This window comes from Hakea prostrata, chromosome 5, assembly GCF_041222555.1.
Source record: "Hakea prostrata isolate BN-2017 chromosome 5, UWA_Hpros_2, whole genome shotgun sequence".
NCBI lineage: Eukaryota > Viridiplantae > Streptophyta > Magnoliopsida > Proteales > Proteaceae > Hakea > Hakea prostrata.
This window is the reverse complement of record NC_142604.1, coordinates 9,226,004-9,246,955: the sequence shown is the minus strand read 5'-3', so window position 1 is coordinate 9,246,955 and position 20,952 is coordinate 9,226,004. Positions and strand designations below refer to the sequence as shown.

General features: G+C 37.1%; 1 protein-coding gene across 1 annotated transcript; it reads left to right on the top strand.

Annotated features, from left to right (window-relative positions):
- Positions 1–1,808: 1,808 nt before the first annotated feature.
- Positions 1,809–14,873, top strand: LOC149014958 (uncharacterized). Its single transcript, XM_089155167.1, has 3 exons — positions 1,809–2,024; positions 2,980–4,849; positions 10,705–14,873. The coding sequence occupies exons 1-3, from the start codon at positions 1,969–1,971 to the stop codon at positions 12,778–12,780; spliced, it is 4,002 nt and encodes a 1,333-aa protein (XP_089011293.1). The 5' UTR covers positions 1,809–1,968; the 3' UTR covers positions 12,781–14,873.
- The last annotated feature ends 6,079 nt before the right edge of the window (positions 14,874–20,952 follow it).

Sequence of the window (20,952 nt, the reverse complement as noted above, 5' to 3'; positions counted from 1 at the left end):
AAAAAAAATTTGGCCAAATTTTTTCTTCTAACAATTTATGAAATTGAACAAAAGGAAAGGAATTTACATTTTTACCCATCAATTGACTTAAAAGATTTCTAATAATCTAAGAAATTCAAATATTACAAAATATATAAGAAAAATAGACCAAAAATGGAGCAACAAAATTGATGGGGACCTATAGTTTCCTTGCTTTCCTACTCTATATAACCCCTCCACATATTGGTAGTTTAAAAATTAGGTCAACCTACCATTTAGTATGCTATTAATGACTTAGCCTATGTAATGCGTGCATCGTGGTGTATGATTACCTTGAAAATATAAATATAATAAAAGATTCACTAGCATAAAATATTATAAAATACAGAAAGAATATAGAATCATCATTAAAATAATTAATATACTTCATTCATTGCACATCACGGGCCCAAGTTTGTTATTAAAAAGTTATTCATTAAAAAGATTTTTATCTTATTAAATATTTATTTATTTATTATTTAATTGCATAAATTGATGTGCTTGATAGAAAAAATAATTTTCAAATCACCTAACGAAATTATTAGTTAATAGTTGTGAAGTTCATTGGTTGATGAGGCCTAGAAGAAAGTTTGTTTCCTCCAATGGTTGCAATGCTGATTTATATTCTCTTATAAGTTAGAATCTCGTATACTCTTTCTCTTTTTCTTCTCATGAGTAACTATAAGGGTCTCCTTGTATTATATAATTTGACATTCTTAAAAACGTACTTTCGAGGTTCACCTATTGACCTGGCATGTAAAATGTCGTATCTTACTTGTATATCTATTCATCGGGAAAACATTCTCTACTGTGCATAGCAGTGCACATAATTACCAAATAATAGGTTGAAAAAGCAAAAAATTACAAATTTATTTTGAACTTTTTAAATTTGAGCCTAATGTTTGGCATACTTTAGAGTGATGTGCACATCAGAGGTGATTTTTTCCCCTATTCATCTAGCTCTCTTCTTCTTTAATTTGATCAAAAAAGGAAAAACTTTCTTTAGGTTAAAGAATGCAATTTCCCTCCCACGTTAGCTTTTCGTTTTTCTTTTCTTTTTGTATTGCTTTATATACGAGGGGTTCTAATTGAATGACACTTCTTTATGACATTGATTAATGCCACGTTTGGATTCTTCCTTCAATCGGCATAGTGAGAATCTTCAACACTCTTATTATAAAGGCAAGAGATTGGTTTCGTGTGGGTTTCAAAAGCCTACACATGCATAAATTACTAACATAATTATCTTAGATACTCAAAAGTGGGAGTTAGGCGAGTAAAGGACTCTGCACTTCTTATACCTCTCCGTCATATATTTTGGAGATGGCTTAATTTTGAACACTGACAAAATAGATCAGACATGGACTTCCTCTATCCTCTCGAGTACAGGATCTCAACTCAGACATGGGTTCTTTCTAATTCATGGTGAAAAGATGTGAAGAGAGCACAATCGGCTACCCTAAGAATAGAGAATCTCGGCTTCATAGAATATACTAACATGAGCCACCTCATTAGGCAGCATTTTTGTTTTTTTTTATTAAATTAAATATTTATTTTAGTGTGCAAACAATTAGTGGAGATTTCTTTTTTCCCTCTCTCTGTGGGTGGTCAAGAATTATTTTTATTTTTCTAAAACACTAAAATAATTGAGTAAATTTTAAGAATGTTATGGATAATTAGGTAAATTCACCGATGTACACGTATACGGAATAGAGCACGGAGCATCTATGTCTTTTTTTTTTTTTTTTTTTAAATTTTTATCTTCTACCTTTTCTCTCTCTCTCTCTTTCTCGACTCGATCGTTCTCCATAGCCTTCCGTTTTTTCAGGTGACTCGTGTTTTCTTTTCTGCTGCTCTCGCTGTTCTATGTCAATTGCTCTCACTTAAGGCCGAAAACGAAGCAAAAAAACCCTAATCCGTAGAGCCAGATGGTGGCTTTATTGTCCAGATATGGAAAATCTTTACCTAACAGACAGAGCTAAACAACAGATGGCCATGTTCTATCGGTAATCTTCGATCTTTTTCTTTCTCACTCTTTGCGGTTTCAGTGTTCGTGTCATCGATTCTTTTTGGCTCGTAAACTTTTTATCTCATCGATTTTTATTCTTTTTTACAAGTTTGATTAGTTTTTGCTACTCTACTTGCTATTTCGGGATAGTTTTGTTTTTTGTTTTCCTCTTTTCCAGTTTTGCTTCGATTATCTGGTTTTTCTTCATTTAGTTATTAATAGACGATGTTGAGTAGTTGCCGATTAGGAACCTCTACGTTTGAGGTGATTTTTACTTCGTTTTAGGATTTTTGACTAGCTTCTACTTGTAGAAATGAACTTGTGGTTTCTGTTTTCATGTTTCTGTTTTATTCTTTTTTGGTCTTCTGAAGCTTTCTATACTTGTACAGCATAGTTTGGTATGAGACTGAGAGTGAGCATTTAATGATACGATCAGAAGCAAAAAAAAGATTGGAAAAGTGCGATATATTTCTGTTTATACTTTCTTTGTCCCACATTTACTGAAGCATCGACGTTAGAATTACTTATTATAGTCATCGATCGAGTCGTTTTGTGATTTTCTGATATAAGTAACTTACGTATGAGCTTTCTTTCACTGCGTAATGAAAGGTAGAGATGATGTTATGCAGCAGTGATGCAAAAAAGGAAGCAAATTAATTGGTTGTCTGTTTACCTTTTACTTCCTGTAACTGCTAATGTTTCTTAATTTCAGAAAATTTTTCATGCAACTCATTATACCAAACCAAACTGTTGATTTTGCATATTTTTCTGTACTTAATGACAGTCTGGAAATAGTATGCAGTATTTATATTACCCTATTTTGGTAATCTTAATGCCTTGCTTTTTTGTTTTCACGTTTCTGTCAGGGAAATGAGTCTGTGGACTCGTTTATACCAATCAAACTATTTTTTTTTCAGTAACTGTATATTAATTTTTTGTTAATTCATTTACAGGAGATTTCTTCGTCCATTCAGTGGTTTTCATCTTGTTCTGGTTCTTTCCTGTATCTTTTTCTGCCATGCTTTATGTGGGGCATCTACTGAGAGAAAGCATCTAGCAGCAAAAGTGAATGGGATTAGGGGCCACATCGATAATGGATGCAGATCCAATGTTGTTGATCATGATGCAGGTCTTACAGGCATTTTTGGTTCTGATGTTAATGCAAACTATGCTTGTGCCAATTGTCCAACATTCTCTGGTTTTAAGAATGTCTGTACAAGTTCTGAATTCTTTTGCTTTCCTTCAACGTTGCCTGATTTTATCCCCAAAGAAGATAATTTTAAAGCATCTCTCCTAGAAGTTCCTCAGAAAAAGATGGACGCTAAATTACCTGATGGGCCAGCTACTCATGCTATGTTGGATGGTAACTCAAGTCAGTTTCCTGATCATCAGATGTTTAAGTTATTAAATGGAAGCATAGTTTCATGTTCTCTGAATTCTGGAAGGGAATTCCAGGACGTGTTGTTCATGCAGAACAGTAGTGTTGGTTGGAATTATTATTCTTCTTGTAAAGGATGCAATCCGAGTAAGAACCCAGATAAGAGTTCTGAGGCAATTAGGTCAGGTTTTAGCGACGGTTCTTCTTCATTCAATGTGGAGATAAAACCTCCTTTACTTGATTGGGGGCAAAACTATTTATCCTTCCCTTCATTAGCTTTCTTGACTGTAGAAAATACTTGCAATGATAGCCTCTTACATGTGTACGAACCATTCAGCACCGACAGTCAGTTCTACCCTTGCAATTTTGATGATTTGTTTCTTGGTCCTGGTGAAGTTGCTTCAATTTGTTTTGTCTTCTTACCAAGAATATTGGGATCCTCCTCAGCTCACCTGGTCTTACAGACAAGCTCTGGGGGTTTCTTGGTTCAAGCAACAGGTTTTGCACAAGAATCTCCTTTTGGCATACAGCCTTTGATAGGCCTGGATGTTTCGTCAGAGGGATCATTTGGCAAGAATTTATCGATACACAATCCATTCAATGAGACTCTCATTGTAAAGGAAGTTACTGGGTGGGTGTCATTTTCATCAGGAAGCACATCATACTCTGCAGAAGCTGTTTGCACAATGGATACCCTTCAGGACTTTGATGAATTTAGTGATATCCCGAGTGATATGAAGGGGTTGAACTTAGGGATAGGTGCAGCCGGTTTGCCATTAATGGGGATTAAGCCTACTGGAAGTTGGAATCTTGGTCCTCACAGCACTGGAACTATCCTAGAGATGGACTTCTCCTCTTGCAGTGAAGGAAAATTGGTTGGTGCTTTTTGCGTGCAATTGCAGAGTTCTTCACAAGGCACGACTGATACAATTATGGTTCCTCTTGAAGCAGAAGTGCAGTGTAAGGCGGCATATGGTGAAGATAAAGGTTTGGTTTCTGTTTCTCTTGAGGCTTGTGTGCCATGTGATGGTGGGGAAACAGTAGATATTGCAGTTTCTCTCAGAAACGGGGGTCCAAACCTGTTAAGTGTTGTCAAGATTAGTGAAATTGCTGATGGAACTAGGATTTTCCAGATCAAATACATGGAAGGTTTATTACTTTTCCCTGGTACTGCTACACGAATTGCGGTTGTAACTTATACTCGTGCAGTTGCTGATAGTCAGTATCATGTCTCTGAGGTTTCAGACATAAATTTAAGCTGTAATTTACTTTTAGTGACAAATGATTCAAGCAGTCCACAAATTGAGATTCCTTGTGAAGATGTAGTGCAAACTTGTTCGAGACATCAACCAAGTTCATATATCGGATACCACCATCATCATGAGGACAAGTTTGACTATGCAACAACACGACTTTTAAATGGAGGCATTCAGTCATCAATGCAGGTAAAGCTATGTTGATTCTGGTACTTGCTTTTATGTTTCTACTGTTCCATGATGGTTGTAGGGTTGAGTGGTTCATTTGTTTGCTTTACCATGACGAAAATACGAATTAAGTGACACTTGAAAGATGGTGCAGAGGTTTGTTGAGCTGAGTGTTTGCTCAAGCATGCGAAGAAAGTGGGAGTGCACGTCATGCATTTTCACTTCACTGGCTTCTCCCCCCTCTCTGCTTTTAGATAACAAAAAGTGTCCACCCCGTGGGTCGCCAAACTATGTCGGATGTTTTGCCTTGAATGCAGTAGCTTTCTGAAGCTGTGACATGCTTACACTGAAGATTCTTGGCACCATTGTGAACCCGCCTAATGATATATAAATTTTGCATAAATCATAATATGATCATAGTCTTACATTATTCTCTAAATGTTGGAGATATATAAGCTGTATTTCTGAAAGAAAAAAAATGTCAAGCTTTGTTAAGCTAAGCTGAACAGAATAAACTAATTGAGCACATTGCCAAAGAGAACTTACAGATCCATCCTGAACTGACAGGGAAAGGCCTGGTATAGAAAACCTAAAGCCACGTAGGTGCAATATAGTAAGCAAGAATGACAACTCAGCCTTATGCCAACTAAAAGAGTTAGCTGCATGGATTGCTTTGCCTTCTGATCAGCTCTTGCCCCATCACTTCTCTAAGGGATATTTTAGGTCTGCCCTGGACTATATAGTTTGTTTTATCTTGATTAAATCACTTCTCCATATTTGGGAATCTGAAGGCCTCTGCTGAACATTGCTGTGGCACCTTGAATGAGTTTCTCTTAGATTATTAGGTATCAGAGCTATGCTCATATCAATTATAGCGTGATCATTCCTTACTTTATCCTCTCTAGTTTTGCCACACATCCATCCCATCATCGTCATCTCAGCTATGTCGAGCTTATCTACATAAGGCTTCTTAATTGCTCAACAGTTTGCACCATGCATCATAGCTAGTGTTATTGGCTGCCCTATTTCATTTTAAGTTTTATAGGAATAAGTTGATCACATCATCCTCCACGTCACCTCTTTTATTTGTCATTGTATCAAGATAGATAAAATAATACTTTCTGGACCACCCCTCTCAAAATGGCATGGTAAATATAAACATAATAAACGCCTTGCCAATCTTCATTTTACTCACAGGGTCAGGCTCGATGCAGACAAATTCTCTGTCCGCCTTATGTCTTGGGAATGAATCCACAATTTCATTGCAAGATCTTTAAATTATCAAATTCATTGATTCTGAGAGTTTTCAATGCTCTTTAAGTTTCCTGTGCTGATTTAGAGCACCTAACTAGCTTCCCCCTCCTTCCTGTGTTTCCCACAGCTTCTTCCTTCAGGCAAAATAAATTGTTAGTGGGATTGTATAGGTGCAAACCTGCTTGGTTACAGTTGGCCAGTGGATATGGCCAACATGGTGGATGCATGTGGTAGCAGACTCCACTCCTATCTTAATTACAAAATCCTAGCACACAAAAAGCATGGGAACTAGTTTAGTCTAAGATTGAAATTCTATTGAGTAACAAGAATGCCATTTTAAATAAATGGTGTCCAGTACTCCTGTAGAATTTTCTAATTTTGGCTCTTTATACTCATTTTTAGGCATTTTCCATATTTGGGGATGAAATTTGGTCACTGAGATGGATGTCGATCCTCAATCAAATTTATGGCAGGAATTTTGATGGTGACACCTGAGCTTCACTCTTGATCTTGGTAGATAATGAAAAGTTTTCCTGTACTTTCTAAACAAAATTTAGTGATGTACCTTCCACTGAGTTACAGCATACAGAAGCATAAAGTTGTAAAGAATTAGTGCATGTAACCTATAAGTCTTGTTGCTAAATCAGCACTTGTAAGTTGTAGCCTAAGCCAACAGTGGGCATATATAGGTAACTGTGACACTGGTCTGTGTGGAAGATGTGTTAATCTTGAGAAAGTTGGATATTTCGTAAGTGATAAATGGCACAAAAAACCACAAAACTACACTGTGCAGTGTAGCTGTTGTATACTAGCTTGTTGAATTCTGTTATTATTTACAAATTTCCTTGTTTTTGTCCTTCTTTTGCACTGATAAAATAATTGCAGATAATCCACGTTTTGAAAGTTAGATTTGGGGTTCATTATGAGAAGGCCAAGTATTTAAGGCTCTTTATTGATATAGATTAGTTAAAGTTATTCATACTCTGAAGATTCTCTCGCTGACTCCATCAAATAAGGGATGCAGGGGGGGGTGTGTTTATGTCATTTCAAGTTGGAATTTATGTCTATCTGGTTGCATTTAATGCAGGTAGTGCACTTCAAACCTGTGCATGAATATTTTTACCTTATGTATAATACATAATACATTATAGTAAAACAAGAAGAATAAGAAGAAAGCATTGTCCCAACTAAATGGGATCAGCTACATGGATTCTTGCCTTCCCGTCAGTTTTGTTTGAGGCCATGCTAGATACAAGGCCTAAGCTATGTATATCCTTTCTCACCACTTCTCTTAAGGTTATCTTAGGTTTGCCCCTAGCTCTTCTAGTTCCTTCAATTTGGATTATATTATTTTTACGGACATGGGCATTTATAAGTCTCCGTTGATCGTGGCCTTGCCATCTCAAACAACTTTCTCGTAGCTTTTCACTTATGATAGCAACTTTTAGACCAACTCTAATATGATCATTTTTTATCTTATCCTCCCTAGTTTTTCCACTCATCCATTTAAGCATCCTCATTTCTGCTACATGGAGTTTATATGTATGATTCTTTTTAATAGTCCAACACTTTGCACCGTACGTCATAGTTGGTCGAACAATGGTCCTATAGAATTTTCATTTAAGTTTTAATGGAATACGCCGATCACACAAGACCGAGGATGCTCCTCTCCACTTCATCCACCCTATTTTGATTCTTTAGGAAACATCATCTTCTATATCACCTCTTTTATTAATGATTGAACCAAAGTACCTAAAACAATCACTCTGAGGAATTTCCTTGTTGTCAAGTTTCACTACCTTATTGTATTCCCGATCATGACGAAAGTTACAAACTAGATATTTTGTCTGCATTCTTCTTAGTTTAAACTTTAAAGCCTCTTGATTCCAAAGCTACTCTCCATGATTCTAACTTGGTATTAATTCCTATTTGAGTCTCATCTATCAACATAATATCATCAGCAAGAAACATACACCAAGGAACCTGGTCGTGAATGTCTTTGGTTAATTCATCCATTATAAGTGCAAATAGATATGGGCTTAAAGTGGATCCTTGATGTAGTCCAGCTGTAATTGGGAATTCATTACTTTGTTCCCCCATTGTTCTTACAATTGTCACTGAACCATCATACATATCCTTAAACTATGTCCATGTATTTACTTGTGACCCTTATTTCTCTAGTACTTGCCAAATTAACGCCCTAGAAACTCTATTATAAGCTTTTTCTAGGTCAATAAATACCATATGAAGGAAGGTCTTTGTTACCTATATTATATTATTTATTTCGAATAATTTAATGCAGAGAATCTTAGCAAGACACTTCATGTGTTTATCTTATCTTCAGTTCTACATTATCTTTTGTATTTATCTTGTAGGCTGTATATTTCCTTAATGTAGGATTTGAAATAGGACTTTACAAAACGCAAGAAAAAGAAAAAAGAAAAAGAAAAAAAAAAAAGATAAGGAAAGGGAATAGAAATAGGAAACTCTATATGTATAAATCATCCATCAAGGATTCAATACTAATATATCTTCTCATTCATTCTTTTATCAATTCTATTATACTATATTATTATATTACTAATGTAATATAACATAAGAGGCAGATGGTTGAAGGGGAACCCCATTGCCCACCAATTAAAATTATTCATGCATAGGTAGTTACCAAACAATTTTTCATTCTATACTTTATTTATGATGGTTACCAACCAGATTTCTTTTTCTTTAAAAATGGTCTAAATACTCCATGAATGAAAACATAAATGAGCCAAAGAGAGCCCCAAGTTGCTATTGTTATGTATCCTAAAAAACTCAAGCTTCCGTGTTTATACTTGTTTTAGATTCCTAAATTTTCCATGATTGAGTTTTTGAAGAATTAGATAGATGACTGATCTGCTGAATCTGGAGACAGTTCAAGGAATAATGAGACAATCGGGATTTCTTAGATGAGACATCGTGCAGAAATTTTTTATATTTTGATAATCCAAATTAATAATTAATAGAACCTTCTCTAGTTAAGAGTTGAGACATTCTTTGTATGATCACAACTTTATCAAGTGGACTTTCCCTGTGAGAACCATATATGAGAGTCTCAACTTTGTGCAACTCAAGTGAACACACTCCCGTATTGGTTGTGACTGATATGTACTTATGTAGTAGAAAGTTTTCTACTTCTTAGTGTCTGATTCAATCTTCCCTGAAGATACGAAGGAACAAGAATCTAGTAGTTCGTTCCTTCTATCTGTGATGATACTGGAAGAAATTTCAAGGGCAGCTTTAGGGTCAAGGTGCCATTAAACTTCATTCTTATTTTTAGTGCATTTTTTTAAGCTTCTGATAATTGCTTTTCTATTTTTTTTATTTTTCTATTGAGGCTCCTAAAGATTGGTTCAATTGTCCTAATCAGGAATGAAGAGTCTGCATGTTGATTGCTCATAGCGTAAAAGCATTGTATCTGTGTAATGAATTCACTCCAATTTCTCTCTAGTTATATTAGAGCAACTGACTTTTCTTTCTTGAAAATAGAAGTGCAAAAGCCTGCAGGCAATGATGGGCTTACATAGGTGGGTGAATGATCTAGATTTGATATGGCTAATAATGCAAAATATAGCAGCGCTATTCACGATTATCAAAATGTTTGGACATTGATCCATACAAGCAATCAGACCAGTTTCCTTTCCTGTCTAATTTTTTATTTTCAATTAGTAAGTAAGAAACAGTAATGGCTCTGAGATATTATAGTTAAAATTGAGCTCTAAATTCCAGAAAATCCAATGAACAACTTCATAAAGCAAACCATGAGTAAAACTGGTTTCTCCCTGGAGATCTTCCAGTAAAACACTATACTATCATACCATGGAGGTTGATGTAGTAGAAAGGATGATCAGTCCTTGTTCCAAATAAGCACACCATTTGAGGAATACCAACAACCAGCCCCTATGGTTTTTGGTTCCTTCAATCATTTAGTGGGAAGGAGATTTGCTACAAAACCTAGTAATTCCCGTCCAAAGAAAATAAGGGAGCACTCTGTCAGAACTGTAGCACTATTATCCAGTACCCTTCTATTGTATCCCATACTTATGATTAGCAGGGTAAACTGTTGGATAAATGAAGGACCCCCTTGCTGTGTTTCATATTGAAGTGGCCTGTTTCAGTCATGTTATCATTGGTATAATGGGGATTTCATCTTGGTCTCCATTGGCCCTTGAACTGAGTTCCCTTTTTTATTCATGCAATTTTTAACAGAATGCAATGATACATTGACATATCAGATTTGACTGTAATAGGGAAGATAATAGAGCTGACTTATCCTATTTTGATAACAGACTTAAATGAATGATTCAGAAGTTCAACTTCAAAGTTAACTAGAACTTTGAGTATGACCCAAAAGAGAGAAGGGGGAAGAAAGAAAAAGAGAAAAAAAGGACGACGCAACATGGAGCTAATTCCTGCTTTTCAGGGTCCCAGGAGGGATGGATCAGAATTGCTCTTGAAATTTGGCTGCTAGGGCTTTAGTGTATAAATTTTAATTGTTTCTTACCTGCTTGTGCTTAACAGTTTCTGCTATAAGAGATTTATTTCCGTCTTCTAATGGTCATTGTTGGGTTTTTGTAAACTTGCAGTTGAAGTTAGTGGAGACTGTAGAAGCAGATGAGTTTGTATTGGAAAATTGGAGGTCTCAGGGCACAACTACTGGATTGTCTGTGCTTGATGATGATGAGATATTGTTCCCGATGGTTCCAGTTGGAATGCATTATTCAAAGTGGATCACTGTGAAAAATCCTAGTGAGCAACCAGTCATAATGCAGCTTGTATTGAATTCGGGAGCAATCATTGACCAGTGCAGAGCAGCTGATGACTTTCTGCAACCTGTTTTATCGAGTAGTTTATTTCATAATGAGTCAGTGGCGATGTACGGTTTTTCGATAGCAGAAGCTGCAGTAACCGAGGCCTATGTCCATTCTTATGGTATCGCCTATTTTGGGCCTATTGTTTTTCACCCTTCAAATCGATGTAGGTGGAGAAGTTCAGCCCTGATACGGAATAATCTTTCAGGTGTAGAATGGTTGCCTCTAGGGGGACTTGGAGGCTCACTTTCCTTGGTTCTTCTTGATGGGACTGAACCCATCCAAAGCTTAGAATTCAACCTCGAAATGCCGATTCCTCCCAAAATGTCAGGTGCGGAATTTTTGTCTCATATCAAAGACACTAGCTCTATATGTTCTCAGCCATTAGTGAAAGAACTATATGCAAAAAACACTGGGGACCTTCCGCTGGAGGTGAATAGTATTGAAGTTTCTGGAACTGAATGTCAGTTGGATGGGTTTATTGTACATACTTGTACAGGTTTTGCTCTTGAACCGGGGGAATCAACAAGGCTTCTGATCTCATACCAGACTGACTTTTCTGCTGTTGTGATTCAAAGAGATCTTGAGCTGGCGCTGGCTACTGGTATTTTCATTATCCCTATGAAGGCTACTCTTCCTGCATACATGGTCAATCTCTGTAAGAAATCATTCTTCCGGATGTTCCTGATGAAATTTTCTACTGTGGTCCTTGCTGCTGCTTTTGTACTATCCTTCGTATTCTGCTGTTGCATTCCCCAACCAGTGACCCTGGTTGCGTTTGATTACTTATCTAAGGCTGAGAGAAGTCCCATTGCTAGTGTTAGCACTGCTGGGTTATCTTCTCGTAAGCATCGACACCAGAGGAATAACGGATGTTCAATTTGTAGTGTGGATGATATGTTAAGGTCTGTCAGGGAAGGTGAAATCTCAAAAGTGGGTTTAGTTTGTAGGTCTGGTTGTCCTAATGGTCATCAGGGTCAAGAGGCTGCTGCTCAGGGTAGAAAGCTGATGCAGGATGATCAAGGACAAAGCATAAAAGTGTCAGACCTCCCAAAGGTAATGTCATTGGTACCCTCACCACCGGTACTGAAGTCTGTAGCAGCAGGTGATAGCTCTGGCCCAATAGAATCATCACATACTGGCAATCTCACAGTTAGGGTTGAAAAAGAAAAGGGAAGAAGGCGAAGGAAAAGAAGGGTCACTGGTGCAGGATTTACTGGGATGCTTGAAGTATCCAGTAGTCAGAGTGGGAACTCTACGCCTTCTTCACCTCTGTCCCCTGTCACATCGGTTACACACAAACAAACATGGCCTACATCTCCTGAAGTCCACCATGTTATTGATCCGAAGGACCTATCTGCTCGCATGAATGGTCGGAGCTATGAGAAGGGACAAATGCTCAAAGCTGCTGACCAGTCAATGTTGTTGGAGTCTGAGGTTTCTTCCAAATACCGCAGCAATAATTGGTTACATGCTCAGGAGAAGCCTTTTGTGGCAGGAGAAACTAGTAAACCTGTTCCATTGCCTTCTGCCACTACTGCATGCATTGGTTGGGATAATCCTCGTGATGTTGGTTCTCCAACGTCCTTAATTCCAACTTCTCCAATTGCTCCGCCAGCTCGGGCTTCTGGGTCCAAACTCTTGAAGGATACAAGTGCAAAGACAGGGGGAAAAATGGGGTTCAGGAATGAGTTCACATATGATATCTGGGGAAACCATTTTTCAGGGTTTCATTTAATGGGTAGGACTAAAGAGGTCTCCACAGTGATCTCCAATGCATCGGATGATGACTCTCAGAGCTTCTTCCTAAGAGGCCCGCAAATCCTCATGGAAGCTGCAGACAGTATTTAAGTCAGCTGCTTCGGAATTGCTCAGTTGCCCTGTAAGTTGTTTTCGCCAAAATGCTTAATCATAATTTTGAAGTAATTATTAGCTGTTGCTGCCAGCTCTCTCTCTAATTTGCACACTGTTATTACCATGATGAAGAAAAGAAGGAAATGATGGAGGGAAGGGCGGTTGCCTGGTTGGGGAGGGGGTTGGGAGAGAGACGAAGGGAAGACTTAGTTGAGTTGGACTTGGACTATGGCATAAAGGGTGTACTAAATGCACAAGGCTTGTGCCACTGTAGGGTTTGGAGAGTGTCCTAGTGCATGCAGACTTATCCCCACTTCTTGGAGAAGTTGCTTCCTGACTTGAACCCACAGCCTTATCCACGCTTGATGGAGAGCTTGTTTTGCGACTTGAACCTGCAACCACTACTTGGCAATGGAGCAACTTTACCGTTGCCCCAAAGTAGTTGGAGCAAGAGGCAGATTCGAGTGTTTCCAGTATTTTCAGTCAAGGGTTATTATTGAAATGTTTCGAAGTCCAGGCAAAAACCCAAAAACTAGGCTCTTCTAATGGTTCCTCACAATAGCAATTTGGTAATGAAGGGTGTTTCACTGGTTCATGTGTTTTCTGGGGTTCAGGTAGGTGCCCACTTGTATTATCGAATTGAGGAGGTGGCTTCTTAAAAACTGGAATATTCTTCAAACAGGAAAAACCAGGTTCTGGTCACTTGATTGTGACTAGTCAAACCATGATTTTAAGACCAGAAAGATGTAGAGAGAGCAGCAAATAAAACAGGATAGGAAGATAGTCTTTTTCTCGCCTCGCTCGGGTCAAGGAATTACTAATTGATGTGTTCCTGGGTTGGGGATACCTTCCCTTCAATTCGTGCCGCCAATGTTCCTTTCTGAAATCAAAACCATTCACTGGGAATATTCGAAGTGAAAAAAAGGTGTTCATTTTTTTTTTTTTTTTTTTGTGGACAAAAAAGGATACAGAGGCTCTCATATCCAGCCCATAAAGTTTCAAACTCTTTAATAGTGGATCTATCATTAAACAATGGAACAAGGTTAGGTTTACCAGGATATGGTATACTGTTAGCATGGAGGGGGAAGAGAGAAGAGAGAGGAATGGACATAAAGCTGCTTGTCTATGGCATGTTATTACCATACCTATCCTCTCATAAACAAAATAGCTTAAGTATCTCTTACAGTGATCACAAAGCAACTTTCATGGTTTCTGGTCTAAAATTAGACGCGCTGCAATCTTTCTTGAGTTCAGTTGACTGCAAAATCTCACACTGCTTTAGGGACACGAATAGACTTGCAGATTTTTTAGCAAATTCAATAGTGAAGCATCAAGTATCCACTTAGGCTTTGTATCTGTGCCTTTTTTTTTTTTTTCCTTCATTAATTTAATACAAATCGATTTTTATTGAAAAAAAAAAAAAAGAGATCTTGAACATGGTCGCATTTCATGTTATTTTGGAACTTGGAATTAATTAATCTACACATGCTAATCACTCAATCTACAAAACAGAAGCCATATGAACAGCTAACTGCCGAGGTCTTCTTCATGGATGGATTTTTCTCAAATGGAATTCCAAGTAGGCTTACTCAAAATCCTAATTGTTAAGTTGGGTGACACTCGAAGATGAAGACACATGCTGTACAGGTTCCTGTACGAAGGTTCTGGAAATCCGGAATCCATAAGCTGCACTCGTGCTCAAATACAGCTTAGACCTGTGGGAGCTTTAAGCCTTTTAACTCTTTTTTTAGTGTGGACAAGATCATCAGATGGTGGATAGCCATTATTAAAGGTTCTGGGCTGTTGAGGTGGTAAAACTTCCAATGGAGATTAGCATTACAGGCACTAATCGCTGTTTGTATATATCTTAAACCATGCATGTGCTGATAAGACCCATACCTAAAAGCCATTAAGCACCATTGTTAACCTTAATTATTCAATTGATCTCAAGTCCTATCACAGCTTTCACTCATAAACATTTCTGATTAAAAAGATTGAGGAGACCAGATGAGACATTACTCGCAAAGGTAAAATATATGGAGATCTTATCAAAGATATCCATTCTCATGTTGTGAGTTGTGAGTCTTGTGACTGAGATGGACCACTTACCAAAGCAAAAAAAAGACGGAGATAGACCATCTCTCCACATTCAGCACTGAAACAAATGATCTCTCTCTCTCTCATTCATGTATGCATGTGGCTGCTTTACTTTTCCACTTCTCCTTCTCTTCAACCGTCACCGTTTTATTTAATTTACATTTTCTGTATTAGCCTCGTGCACACAAAAAGTAATTGCAGAGGCCCCATAATTCATACTGTCAATTCCAGATTCTGAAAAAAAAAGAAGTATTAGCAGCTTTGGGAACCGGATCATCTCCCCGTCGGAGAAGCACAAAGTTCTCTCCCATGGCTTCTTGACCACAAAAACCAGTGGGTCCCACTGGTAAGGGAAAAAAAGTTTTTATTTTTTTTATTTTTTCCAAAAAGTATTTTTCACCGTGGGCCAGTTTTTGTGGTTAGGAAGGGGTCGCTGATCCGGACTCCAGCTTTGGACCTGACCACTTTTTCTTTCTTTCTTTTTTAAGCATGGGTTTCATATCCATATTACTATTTCCACTTTCTTTTAGATAAATCCCATCAATATCTTTTAGCAAAAGAATAATGCAATGTGATTCACCTTTCAATATCTTCATTCATTGATTGGTAGGTAAAACAGAACTATTTGGCTATACACGTTAAACTTTGGATCTTCCATGATTGGATTTTTACTTCTTGATTGTCATCATTCTTAATGAGTTTGATTGAGGAATTATAATCACTAATCAATAACCAGTTTTACATTTTAGTTAACCTGATTGATTTATAGAGTTGGTAGAAAAAGAAAGCAGGGAAAAATATTAGCTTTTTCAGAGAAGGTACAATCATTTTGTTGGTATGAGGCATGACCCCAATGTTCCTTATTATTGGCCCATGGTCATTCCAGAGCTGAGAAAAGTATGGATTTTTTCACTGTAGCCTTTTAAGATTATAGAAACAGTGGATGAACTTCATGTTCCTCCAGTCCCCACTAATGTTTTATGGGTAGATGATCACCACTTTTACCTATTGAACTGTCATTATAAGCTGGAGGACCCAAGGCCAAAATCTATTCATCTCCTAAGCACTATGGGTTTCAGGTGGAGATCACTACAAATAATATATGGTTCTATCTGTTTCTCTGGGGTCCTATCCACAGAGATAGAGGACAACTAACTTCTTTTTCTTAAAAACCAAAGTTCCCCAATCTCTGCTGTGTGAATGGAGAATCAGATGGGAAGCATGACATATAAGACGAACAACTTTTTGTGATTGTTATATGAATCCAAGTTGTGGATGGGAGATGGGTTTAAGGCCAATTAGTGATAAGGTTCAGTATTGTCTGAGATTTGGTTGGAATAGATTATAAGCTATGTTTGGTATGTATTCTGGGAATTTGTTCCAAGTATAGAATGCAAAGTTAGAAAACAGAGAAGGACCAACTTTCAGATTGTGTTGTAGACACAGAATCTGTTCCAGTAATGCATTCCAAAGACAACTATAACTGTTGAAGGTTGTGGATGAGAGTAAAGAATAATTGAGTCATTGAATGTCATTCACTCTTGTGCTTCTTCCATGGAATAATGGGTATCTATTGGGCCTAGTGGACTCACTCATGGACATGGGTCCCAAGTAGCATTTTCACTCTAACTTCTATTATGACCTTCAAGATATACTTGGAAAAAAGCCTAGCCGGACCATCCATTGCTTCAAGTTTAAGCAGCATTTGTATTCTCCCTCATGGCCTCATCAGTTGATATAGTAAAGCTATGTTTCTTTATTGTTTTTTGGGGCTGAGTAGAACTTACAGTAAACAATTTAAAAAAAAAAAATGAAAAATTGAAGAATCATTTACATTTACTTTCCCTTCAATGTTATTTGCTGGGGCAAGCAATAATGGTGCCAACTTGTCTTTTACTCACATTACACTATGCATGTGGTTCTAGTAAACCCTACAGGAATGCAGGATTACCTTCCCTATACATCTCTGTTTCATTATTGGTAACAGTATTGAAGAAAATAGTGAGGGCCTAAAGACTAGAATAGCTTGGAGAATGGGTTTCAATGAAATAGTAAGGTTGCTTTTTTTTTTTTTTTTGGCCAAAACAAAAAAGCAGCAATAATATTAAACAAAAGAGTTTAGGTCATAGGACCGATACAAACGAGAGGAATCCACAATAAACAAAGGTGGTATACCCCATCAGGATCTATCTAGAGATAACCTGCAAGCACCCTTGGCAAGGAAATCAGCAAAGCCATTGCCAGTTCTAGGAATATAATTAAAAGAAACCCTAGGAAAGAAAGAGCAGCGCTTCAAAATATCTACAACTAAACTGAGACACATCCAATTTAAAGATGATTGGAGACCTTAGGCACTAACAACAGGTAAACAGTCTGAATAATATGCAAATCAACCGCTCCTAAAGAGGAGCCCAAAATGATGCCATCTCTAATGGCTTCAAGTTCAACTAAGGTTGCTTCATTGTCACTTGCTGGTCACTGTTTCAAATCGGGTACATTCTTGCTACAAAGTATGATAAGGCTATATTTCATCATGACTCTACAAAATTAAATAGAAGGGGGGGGGACCTTGCTTAAGTCTACTGTCATGCAGTACATCTCTGGCCGTCAGATCAAAATCTTGAACGAAATTTCACTTGACCGTCATGTGCATGACAGAAGCAATTTTGGGGAGGGGGGTACTTGTTAAGAATTTCATTTAATGGAAGTCAACGACAAATCTAAGGTCATCATGTGGATGTATTTCTGGGACAGTGGTGGTAATCTTCTATTTAGAAGTAAGGTCCATGGAGGTCTTGGTTTCGAACCACCATCCCTCCACAATGCCCCCTCCCCCAACACACACCCAACCAAAAAAAAAAAAAAAAAACTGGGCCTCTATGTCGCCCAATCCGATCCGAAGTTGCTTGGGTCATGCGCATTTAATCGTCAAGCCAAGATTTCAGACCGTCAGACCCGAAATCTCGGTCAAAATTGAATCTTGACCGTTGAATTTCAATGCTCGAGATCGAAATTTTGATCTGACGGCCCATAATGTATGGCTTGATGGTCTTGCGTAGGACCCAAGTAAGACCCCGCCCAATCCTTGTGACTGGTTTGATGATGACCCAAAAAGGTCATCATTACTTCCCAAATGTAGCAAAGAAATGGCAAACTTGGTTCGGGACAAGTGGAGTCCAGTGGAGCAGTTTGCCTACACAACCTTATCTCAGCAATTTTTTCTTGGGATGTAATTCCTTGCTTGGATTGAGAGAGAGTATCTTGGACCTTCAACAATGAAGATGGGAGTTCAATCAAAGAGTCAAATCACCATACATGAAAGATGAAAACTTTCCCAAAAGAAAAATGTGTATTTTGAGATTTCATCAGTACTAACTGGTTGTAGGACCATGGTACTAGTATACAGTGAACCAGCTAGGAACTCCATGGTTTTCAAAGCTGTTGAAGGATTAATTCTTTCCTTTATAAACTTTCTAATCATCTCTCTCTCTCTCTCTCAAAAGGTAATAGTGTTAGTGGTCCAACATCCAACACATTAAGCTAAACATTGTATAATGTCTTCCTTGTGCAGAGGCAGGTGCTCCCTATTTCCCCTAATTTATCCATGGTTTTACATTAACTGTTGCAACCAGTAGTGTGGTCCAGTGACTGTAGCCCAGCAAAGATGATCACAGCTATACAGCCAAATCGAAGACTATGAACACAGGCAGACAAAGTTCATTTCCTTTGTCCATCTCTTAGCTCTCTATAGGGTCAGTACATGCACTCCATATCATTAGTTCAAAAACCCTTTTCACATTTTTCTTTTTCTTCCCTTTCTGGTGATGAGTTGGTATGGCCTTATTTAACTGCTCTCTTAATATATAGGGTTGTCAACCGACACTAGTCCAATGAATTGTTGATCAAATAAGAGTTGGAAAACCCAGACAGCAATCTTGGACCAGTGTTTTAAGCAAAATTATAGAGCAAAAACTACTCACAACTAGTATGAACTCTTGAATTAGAAGACAACAGGGTTTAAAGCTTCGAGGTTTAGATTGGATAATCTGATTAACAGTTTCAGAAAACGTTTACTTTTCCATTAAGTAAGATAAGATAAGAGAGAATCCTCTTATCTTGTATTATTCAGACTTTATTGCTTTTCTTTTAAGTTTTCTGGGGAACATTTTCTTGAGTTGGACTCAAGGGGTTTAAGGCTGGCAGATTTGTCCCATGCAGAACAACCAAGCAATGCCCTCATAAATCTTTTCTGATCTTCTGTCATCCCTTCATGGTTTTAGACATAAAATGAATCCAAACTTACATTTTTGTGTTGGGTTTACTATTCTAACAGGACTTCAAAATTCTAATGCATGAAACACTGTAAGAGATGAGGGAAGCATGTAGCTCCACGTCCACTCTAATGCTTAAAATAATGTTTAAGGAATAGAAAACTGCATTTTTTTAGAGTGGGAAGAGAGAGAATATATAGGGAGGAGGAAATGAGTGTCTTCTATCATCTCATAAATTAGTAAGTAAAAATAAGTTACACCAAAGAGTATATTGTTCAATATTTCTGCTTTAAACATGTAAAAGATTTATGATTTGTTAACCCATTTTTGGCAGAGAAAATGACAGAAACTAAGATGATTCGATGAACCAACTATCTGTAAACCTACTAGTTTGGAAGCATCAAGGAGACTATTCTTTCCTATAGTGTCTCCTTGTCTTGTATGTTACTTCTAATTATCATTTTAGTAAAATCTAATCTATGGTCAGAGCTTCTAACCATGATAATAAGGACAAATTAATCTTGTTCATCTTTTAAGAAATCATACAATGTTATGATAAAACTAACTAACTTCCAAAGTTTTGGAGGATAAAAAAAATGGAACATGGGTTTCTTCTTGATTGAATCCAAAAAACTTGAATTAGATTTATGTTAAATAGAATCAAGGTTAGGGTCTCAGTTTGGTGAGCCATCCTTATTGGAATCAACCATTTTGATGAAATTGCATTTGGATTTTTGAAGCAATGTGAGACTAAAAAACAGAAAACCCCAACCAGATTAGTGGTCCATCATTTTTTTGTAAACCCTAAAATCCAAAACATGTTTATTGGTGGCTACTTCACATGTTATATTGACCCCATGGTTTGGCACAAGTGGTGTGGATCTCATTCACTTGCTCTCTTAGAAATACACTTTTTTATAAAATTCTTAGCACAAATATATATGTACTAGCTTGGTGGTTGGAGTGGTTCATTTTGATCTTTTCATCCTATGTCTTATTTGAAGCTTCCTAGGGTTGAAGTAGCTGAAGTTTAGATTAGAGACCCACATAGATATAGGTGAGAACAAATTATCATTGTCATAAAGATATGGAATCCATGATGTATGGAAGGCATAGATCATTTTACACCCCTACCCTTATGGGTTGCAAGTCTTAGCGTCCCAGGGCTCAACCCTGACTTGGTTTTGGTCAAGTTGAGACGTTTCATCCTAGGTCGTGCCCCATAAATATGATCAGTTTAATAGTAACCAACATCTCATATTAGGAAATCTATACTTTCCTTCTTGGATTAAGGTATAATTTCACTATTTTCATAAGTTTATATTAATTATATATTTCTTTTCCGTTCTCAATGGTATTTAAATGTCATTTGACTTACTGCAAGAGGAGATTCGTGTAATTACCCCGAATTTTATCATCTTAGGTTCTATATAATACCTTCTTGCTCGCATCCAAGATCTACAATCTAGGTATTCTCCAATGATAACTTAAAGAAGACTCAATCCGTATACAAATATTAAAAAAATTAAAAATTAAATACTTATATTATAATATGAAGAAGCTACATAGAGATCAAATAGTAATAAATGAAGTTTATTTAAGCTCCACTTTCATGATGAAACCCATCTTAGTTTCTCTAGTTTTCTTGTTTTCAATCATATATTAATTCTTCTACCCAAAAAAAAAAAAATTTCTTACATTAATTCCCTTCCCTCCCAAATCCCACCAACTATGTCTTATTTTTCCTTGAAAAGTAGATCATGAACACATAAATTATTAATAAAATTTTAAGAAAGAGATT

Coding starts and splice junctions, on each gene's coding strand:
- LOC149014958 (XM_089155167.1), top strand. CDS start 1,969: ATGGAAAATCTTTACCTAACAGACAGAGCTAAACAACAGATGGCCATG. Junction 2,025..2,979: donor CAGATGGCCATGTTCTATCG/GTAATCTTCGAT, acceptor ATTCATTTACAG/GAGATTTCTTCGTCCATTCA. Junction 4,850..10,704: donor GCATTCAGTCATCAATGCAG/GTAAAGCTATGT, acceptor GTAAACTTGCAG/TTGAAGTTAGTGGAGACTGT.